At 41.9% G+C, this 8240-nt stretch overlaps 2 protein-coding genes and 1 pseudogene across 2 annotated transcripts in view; all 3 read right to left on the bottom strand.

Annotated features, from left to right (window-relative positions):
- LOC110329926 (zinc finger protein 59) overlaps nt 1-7300 on the bottom strand; it is a 197162-nt gene extending 189862 nt beyond the window's left edge. Inside the window, exon 1 of the mRNA XM_029536692.1 lies at nt 7180-7300. Coding sequence (XP_029392552.1) covers nt 7180-7213 — 34 coding nt within the window. The 5' untranslated portion in view covers nt 7214-7300. The remainder of the gene's footprint in view (nt 1-7179) is intronic.
- The window catches only part of LOC110318939 (zinc finger protein 60-like), a 246128-nt gene that overhangs the window by 211224 nt on the left and 26664 nt on the right, over nt 1-8240 (bottom strand). The gene's annotated exons all lie outside the window — the stretch shown is intronic.
- On the bottom strand, nt 444-1976 carry LOC110329899 (annotated as a pseudogene).

Below are 8240 nucleotides of genomic sequence, written 5' to 3'. Positions count from 1 at the left end.
CCCAATTTGATATGTAGGCAGGAGGTACCTAAGTAGGAAATAAGTCAGACTATATGCTTATCCCTGTTTGTACCTGGTGGAAAATACAGTGGCCTTGTGGGGTTGCCTATCTAAGCCCCTGCATGGTGGGACTCATGGTTATTTCTGGAAACCCAAAGCTGGACCTGGCCAGGAAGTCCATCACCTAGCCAGTATTTACTTAAAGCTTACTTCAAATTTGGTTTTAAGGGCTGGTGAGATGGCTCAGTGGTTAAGAGCACTGGCTGCTCTTCTGAAGGTCCTGAGTTCAAATCCCAGCAACCACATGGTGGTTCACAACCATCTGTAACGAGATCTGATGCCCTCTTCTGGTGTGTCTGAAGACAACTACAGTGTACTTACATATAATAAATAAATAAATCTTTAAAAAAAAAATTTTGGTTTTAAACTCTGATGTGGTTTTATTCTCCACCAGTGGGATTAACATTTTCTTACCAGTATGAATTCAGCTAGCTTAGAATTACTCAAGGACTTTCCAGACACTTTACATCATAAGGTTTTTTATTAATATGAATTTTAGCATTTCAAACCAAGCTTGATTTTGAACTTTTAACACTGGTATGGTTTCCCACCAGTGTGAATCCTTTGATGTACTTTAAGGTCTCCACCACGAGCAAAGTACTTCCCACATTCTTTACATTCATAAGGCTTCTTGCCAGTATGAATTCTAAAATGTCCAAGAAATTGGTATTGATATTGGAAATCTTTTCCACATTCTTCACACTGAAGTATGGACTCTTTGGTGGATTCTAAGAGCTATACCACCAACAAAGCCCTTTCCACATTCCTTGCACTGAAATGGTTTCACATCATTATGAATTCTCTGATGTTGAGTAAGTTGGTACTGAAGTCTGACCCACACTGCTCACATTCAAATGACTTCTCTCCAGTATGAATGTTCTGGTGCCGAGTGAGCTGAGCCAGAACAGTGAAGCCCTTCCCACAGTCCTTACACTCAAAGGGTCTCTCTCCAGAATGAATTTTCTAATGTATGAGGTTTGAGCGCAGATGAAAGGCTTTCCCACACTCATTACATTCAAATGGTTTCACAGCAGCATGAATAACCCCATGTTCCACAAGGCTGCAGACATGATTGAACGACTTCCCACATTCTTTACATTCAAAAGGTGTCTGATGTGTATGACTGGTTTTATGATAATTGAGCTGGCTGGAAAAATGAAAGCCCTTCCACATTCTTTACATTCAAAAGGTTTCTCATCACTATGAAACCTCTGATGTCGAATGAGATGTATATTTAGTCTAAAGACCTTCCCACAGTCCTTACACTCAAAGGGTTTCTTTCCAGTGTGAATACTCTGATGCTCAGTAAAATTTGATCGTCAATGAAAGAATTTCCCACATTCTTTGCACTGATAGGGTTTCACATTGGTATGAATTTTCTGATGTTCACTGAGCTGGTACTTATGTCTAAAGGCTGACTCACAGAGCTTACACTTGAAAGGTTTCTCATCAGTGTGAGTTTTCTGATGCTCATTAAGGTATAGATGAAGCCTAAAAGCCATTCCACATGCATTACATTCAAAGGGTTTCTCACCAGTACGAATACTCTGGTGTCATATAAGGTAAGAACCACTACTAAATATCTTCCCACAATGCTTACATTCAAATTTCTCTGAAGTATGAATGTTCTGGTGCTGAGTGAGCTGTGCCAGAACAGTGAAGGTCTTCCCACAGTCCTTACACTGAAAAGGTCTCTCACCAGAATGAATTTTCTGATGTTGCATTAGGTCTGAACGACGTTTAAAGGCTTTCCCACACTCACTACACTCATATGGTTTCATATCGGCATGGATAATCCTCTGTTCAACAAGGTGGAAGACACGGCTGAAAGACTTCCCACATACTTCACATTCAAAAGGTTTTTCACCTGTATGAGTGACTTTATGGTACTTGAGTTGTCCAGTTGACACATAGCGTCATACAGCATGGTATTGAGTCACTGGCCTATCAACAAGCACCCTGTCTGCATGCATGCCTTGTGTATAGAGCATGCTGAGTGCTGATTGGATGATGAAGAGTGATGAGAGACCAGTGCAGAGGGTGGAGGGGGATGAATTGGGCGATCCCCCAGAATAAAGCCGAGAATAGGAGAGAATAAAGGAAGCTGCAGCGGGAAGCTGCGGAAAATGCTCAAGCCCTGCCTTGGCATAAAGTGTCATCTTTTCCCCACCTCTGCTGGCTGGAGGCTGGGGATCCTGGCACTTCTTAACCCTCCTTGTTTTTCTTTCCTTCTCTTTTCTTTTCTTTTCTTTTCTTTCTCTTCTTTTCTTCCTTCCTTCCTTCCTTCCTTCCTTCCTTCCTTCTTTTTAAAGATTTATTTATTTTATGTATGTGAAATATACTATCACTGTTACTTTCAGACATACACCAGAAGAGAGCATTGGATCCCATTACAGATGGTTGTGAGTCACCATGTGGTTGCTGGGAATTGAATTCAGGTCCTCTAGAAGAGCGGGCAGTGCTTTTAACTGCCAAGCCATCTCTCCAGGCCCCCTCTTCCTTTTTTTAATCCTACTAACCACACACTATCTCATGAACTTCTTGTCTAGATTTCTTCAACAACAGATGCAAAACATTTATAAACAGATCTTTAGTCAGTTGCTATTAAAGGATTACTGGCTCCTACCTATGACGCCAGAGCCTTGCAGCTCCCAATTTTACCCTCACGATGAAGCTCAACCTTGCCCCAAGGACTTCAACACGCCTATTCAACAAGAAGTAGTCTAATGATAACATCACCCGCATGCCCCGGATTGTTTATTAGTAATAAAAATGGGGGAGACGTAGGGTAGGAACTAGGAAAGACCACCCTGACCCTGACGTGCCTCTGACTCCAGGGCCAGGTGTGATGATTCCTCAGGAAGGTGAGAACCATCTTTGAAGACACAGAATTCAAACATTTGGTGTCCTCCCATCGTTACAGTTTTCACTGGTGCTGAAACTGTCTTGGCTTTGGTTCAGTGATCAAGAACTCTGAGAGCTCTGCCAGAGGCCCTGGGTTTGAGAACCAGCAGCCCCTATCACTCCAGCCCCAGGATACGTGCACACGTGTGTGCACACACACACAACCAATAATGAAATACCTCACTCTTACTCACCTGGGCTCAGCCTGTCTGTTTCTTCCTTCACAGCCATCCAGGGCTCTTTCTCCTGCTCTAGTAAGACGATCAGAGCTGGCTTGGAAATGCAACGTCCCACTTAAAAGAAAGAAAGAAATGGCTCATAGTGTAGACTTTTTTTTTTTTTTTGAGACTCAGTCTCTCTAATTACTCCAGAATGTCTCAGAAGATGATATGTAGATCAGGCTTACCTTGATCTGCCTGCCTGTGCCTCCCAAATGCTGGGATTAAAAATGAGTACTTTGAAAGCCAGGTAGCAGTCCACTTTAATCCCAGATTTGTGCAGACTCTGTGAGTTTGAGGCCAGTCTGATTTAGAGAGTAAGATTCAGAACAGCCAGGACTACACAGAGAAAGTTTATCTCAACAAGAAAAAGAAACAAATAAATATAAAGTGTACTTGACCATGACCCCCAGTGAAGATTTTTAAAAATACAGACTTAATTATTATAAAGGTCTATACAGCTTGGCACAGCAGATCATGCTATAAATCCAGATGGTGGGAATGAACCAAGGCAGCTTGAGCTGCATAACAAGAACCTTATCTGATAGATAGATAGATAGATAGATAGATAGATAGATAGATAGATAGACAGACAGACAGATAGATAGCCCAAATAATACTAAGGAAAGACTTCAGAGAAGGAAAAAGCAACTTGGGTAAGAAATCAGCTGCTTCAGATTAGGGTTTTAATCTCCTTTAAATGCAGACAGGGCTTGTCACTTCAGAGGAAGGCAGAGAGCTGGTGAGATGGCTCAGTGGGTAAGAGCACCCGACTGCTCTTCCGAAGGTCTGGAGTTCAAATCCCAGCAACCACATGGTGGCTCATAATCATCTGTAACAAGATCTGACGCCCTCTTCTGGAGAATAAATAAATCTTTAAAAAAAAAAAAAAAAAGAGGAAGGCAGAAGTGAGTGGTGAGAACATGAACCCATAGGTACACTGTCTAGTGTAGACCCCATCCCTGCAGCTCACTACTAATGACATTCGTTTAGGCGAGCCCCATGGGATTCTATGCTCAATTTTCACATTCTAAACACTGGGCATAGTGATACACACTTGAGGAGTGGAAGCTGGAGTGGAAGCTGGCAGATAAGAATTCTAAGGCCAGATTTAGTGTCACTGTCAAAGCCAGGCTGCAGGCTATACTACATGAGACCTAGCATCATAAAACCCAAAATAATAAAAGTAATATTAATATAATTAAGACAGAGCTTATGCTACTATTGGATAGAGTTGATATTAAGATTAAACACTATATTCAAATTATTTGAGTACTGTCACCTATACTAACACAAAATCATGATTTTTAAAATTTCCATGTATTTAGTATTTCCCACAACAGGTGATAAACCAACGTGTTGGGCAAGAATCCACCAGAAATTTAAGAGAGAGTTTTATTTTCTAAGTGAGAGAAAGGTGGCACTGGGACAAGTCACATGGACTCAAGCATTGAATCTGAATCTTGAAACAAAGAAACTGCTCTCAGGTTCTGAGGCCCCTGCTGTGGGGCCTGCAGGCTACTTTGAGTATTAGAGAGCCTGAGGATGGAAGCTGCCTACATCGTGGGGCAGATATCGATTTCACTGTGGATTTATAAAACTGGGACTATTTGCTTTTAGGGTACGTTTATACACAGATTTGTCCGATCACGTGGGGAATGTCACCTGCAGTTTGGAACTAGGATAGGGAAAATTAGTCACTGACTCCAAGTAGAGAGAGCAGTGATAATTGCCTGTGAAGGGAAGCAAAATTTAAGATGAAATTTAAGATCTGTGATTCATATAACTAATGTCAAATAGTCCAAAGAGTTGTTTATAAGCTCAGGAGCCTGAGGCTGAGAACTTAGCGGAACAGGCCCGGGCATGTCTGGGCAGGCCCATCATTAAAATATTCCTGGGGCTGCCTGGCCATAAAGATAGAAGAGGAATGCAGGAACATGTCCCGGCTATCTTGGCTGAGTCATCAGCCATCTGGCCCGGCACCTCCTTCTGCCCGTTGCCCTCCTGACATAGTTTGAAGTTATATGTTAACCAGATGTTCCACTGACCTAGATAAGCATGCGCCCCTCGGGGTCCTACACCTGCTATGAACAGGTATTAATTATTAGAAGTTTGTGGCCCCAGGTAAAGAGCATAACAGATAGATAGTATAACAGGTACTCATAAAATAAATGTCTGTGGCTCCAGGTAGAGAGCTCAACAGACAGATGGTATAACAGAATGGCTGTTCTGGGCAGAAAGTTTAACAAGTAAACATTACTTGCTTCCTATATGCAGATATTATTGAAAGTTTGAATTAATTGCTTTAAAGATGGTATGAAGATATATTGTCCTAATAAGTCTTACAGGGTACTCATATTCTGTCTAAAGTGGGTTCCACAGGAATTTTGGGTTTAAATCCTGGTTTGATAAGCTTCCTGCTTATAAGCAGGAATAGACAGAAGTGTGAATCAATTGATTTAAAGATAGTATAATAAAGTCTGTAGGATAACTAATTCATATTCTTTGAACATGGGCTCCACAGGAATTTTGGGTTAATTATCCTGGCATGACAGATTAGGGGGGAAAAGGCCTGAGAATAGATTTTTACAGTAAGCAAAAAAAGTTTTTTTTAGGATATTAGGGATATTGTATGAAAACAATTGTTTTAGGGAAGCTTTGAAGTCCTACAGAATAACTCATATTCGTTGAACATGGACTGCATGGGAATTTTGGGTTAATTTACTGGCATTACAAAATAGAAAAAGCCTAAGAATAGGCTCATATCGTATTTTAGTTGATTTTATTTATTTTGAATTGTTTTAATTTTTTTTCTTTCTTTCTTTTTTTTTTTAAGATTTATTTATTTATCTTATGTATGTGAGTACACTGTAGCTGTTGAGATGGTTGTGAACCATCATGTGGTTACTGTGAATTGAATTCAGGACCTCAGCTCACTCCCGCTGAGCTCGCTCCGGCCCCGCTCAATCTGGCCCAAAGCTTTATTTATTATATATAAGTACACTGTAGCTGTCTTCAGACACACCAGAAGAAGGCATTAGATCTCATTACGGATGGCTGTGAGTCATACCATGTGGTTGCTGGGAACTGAACTCAGGACCTTTGGAAGAGCAGTCAGTGCTCTTAACCACAGAGCCATCTCTCCAGCCCTATTTTATTTTTCAAAAATGCGTGTGATTTTGAATTTTGTGGTTATATTATTCCTCTGGGGGAGAGGTCAAAATAAAGGTTTTTCTGGTTACTGGATCAAGGATATGCTGATTTGGGAAAAAGGTTTTGTCTTTGCATTTTTAGAAAAGATGATTGGTGTCTATACACCTTCCAGAGTCATATGGATCAGATACAACGGCGGAAGGCCCCTGAAACACCTAGAGCTCACTGAGAGGACCAACAAGGAGTGGGCAAGCAGGTGCTTCATTATGCTCCTACTTGGGACCAAAGAAATCTCAAATTATTGTTTTGGGGAAAAAGGAGGAACTGAGTTGTGGACTTACACTCATTTTATTTTCTTCATATGTAAATGTCTGTCTGCACGTATGTTTGAGCACACATGCTCACATGGTGCCCATGAAGTCCAGAAGAGGACATCAGTTTTTCTCCTGGAACTGGAGTTACAGATGGTTTTGAGACACCTTATGGTGGTGGGAATTGAAGCCAGGTCCTCTGCAAGAGCAATCAGTTTTCTTAACCACCAAGTTATCTCTCTCGCCCACGATTATATTTACTGACTTATTTACTTACTTATTTCATTTAGATGTTTTGTTTGAAACAGGGACTCAGCATGTAGGCTATGCTAGCCCGGAACTCACTGTGTATCTGAGTAACCTAGAGCTCACAGCAATCTTCTCTCATCAGCCTTCAGAGTGAAGGGATGACAGGCATGGGACACCAAACCCAACTTCAATTAAACATTAAAAGACAGCCATGACTTTTAATTCACATGAAGAAAGCCCACGGTGTAGAGGACGCATCCCCCATCCATGGGGCACAGGCTTACCCACTGCGACCAGGTTGCTGTAGGTCTCCAACATTATGTCCCTGTATAAGACCTTCTGAGTAGCATCCAGGCAGGCCCACTCCTCCTGAGAGAAGTCAACAGCCACATCCCTAAATGTCACTGACCCCTGAAATAGCAAACACGAGGAGAGTGAAACTGGGGAAGCTTTCAAGATGGGGAACCAGAAGGGAAAGGACTCAAGTGTGGGAAGGGAGCCATGAGGAAATGCTCAAGGCACCTGACTGCACGAGCCCCCCATAAACGACAACTGTGCCCACCTACATAGACAATAACTGTGCCTCTCCACTCCACCCGCATCCCTCAGGTTATACCCCACAGAAGGGAAATGGCACCTGGGGTCAGGGTAAAATACATAAGGAATGCTGTGAGACCTTGAGTTTATTATGATGTCAGATGATATAAAGAGAATGATTTTTGTAAATTATGTAAGAGTCCATGAACACACCATAGAGGAGTCCATATTATATGCATATTAGGTAATTAGGTTTAATCTTTTTGTTTGTTTTTTTTTGTTTTTTTGTTTTTTGTTTCTTGAGACAGGGTTTCTCTGTGTAGCCCTGGCTGTCCTGGAACTCACTCTGTAGACCAGGCTGGCCTTGAACTCAGAAATCAGCCTGCCTCTGCCCCCTGAGTGCTGGGATTAAGGGCATGTGCCACCACACCCAGCTTCTGCCTACTTTTTTCTTTTTTTTAGATTTATTTATTTATTGTATGTAAGTACACTGTAGCTGCCTTCAGACACTCCATAAGAGGGAGTCAGATCTTATTACAGATGGTTGTGAGCCACCATATGGCTGCTGGGATTTGAACTCAGTACCTTCGGAAGAGCAGTCAGTGCTCTTAACCGCTGAGCCATCTCTCCAGCCCATTTTTTTTTTTTCTGCCTACTTTTAAAAAAATACTTTCCAGATGACAAAGTGTCTCAGGTCTTCCCTGCCTCTGGAGACTGCAGTCACCTCCCTATCACAGCCTAGATGACCTTTCCCTCTGATTCCTGAACTCTCCCTAAAGCCTCCTCAGGGAGGTCACCTTGTCACAGC

The sequence above is a fragment of the Mus pahari genome, chromosome 1 (genome assembly GCF_900095145.1).
Source record: "Mus pahari chromosome 1, PAHARI_EIJ_v1.1, whole genome shotgun sequence".
NCBI classification, from domain to species: Eukaryota; Metazoa; Chordata; class Mammalia; order Rodentia; family Muridae; genus Mus; species Mus pahari.
The sequence above is the reverse complement of the archived record's forward strand: the minus strand, read 5'-3'. Positions and strand labels throughout refer to the sequence as shown.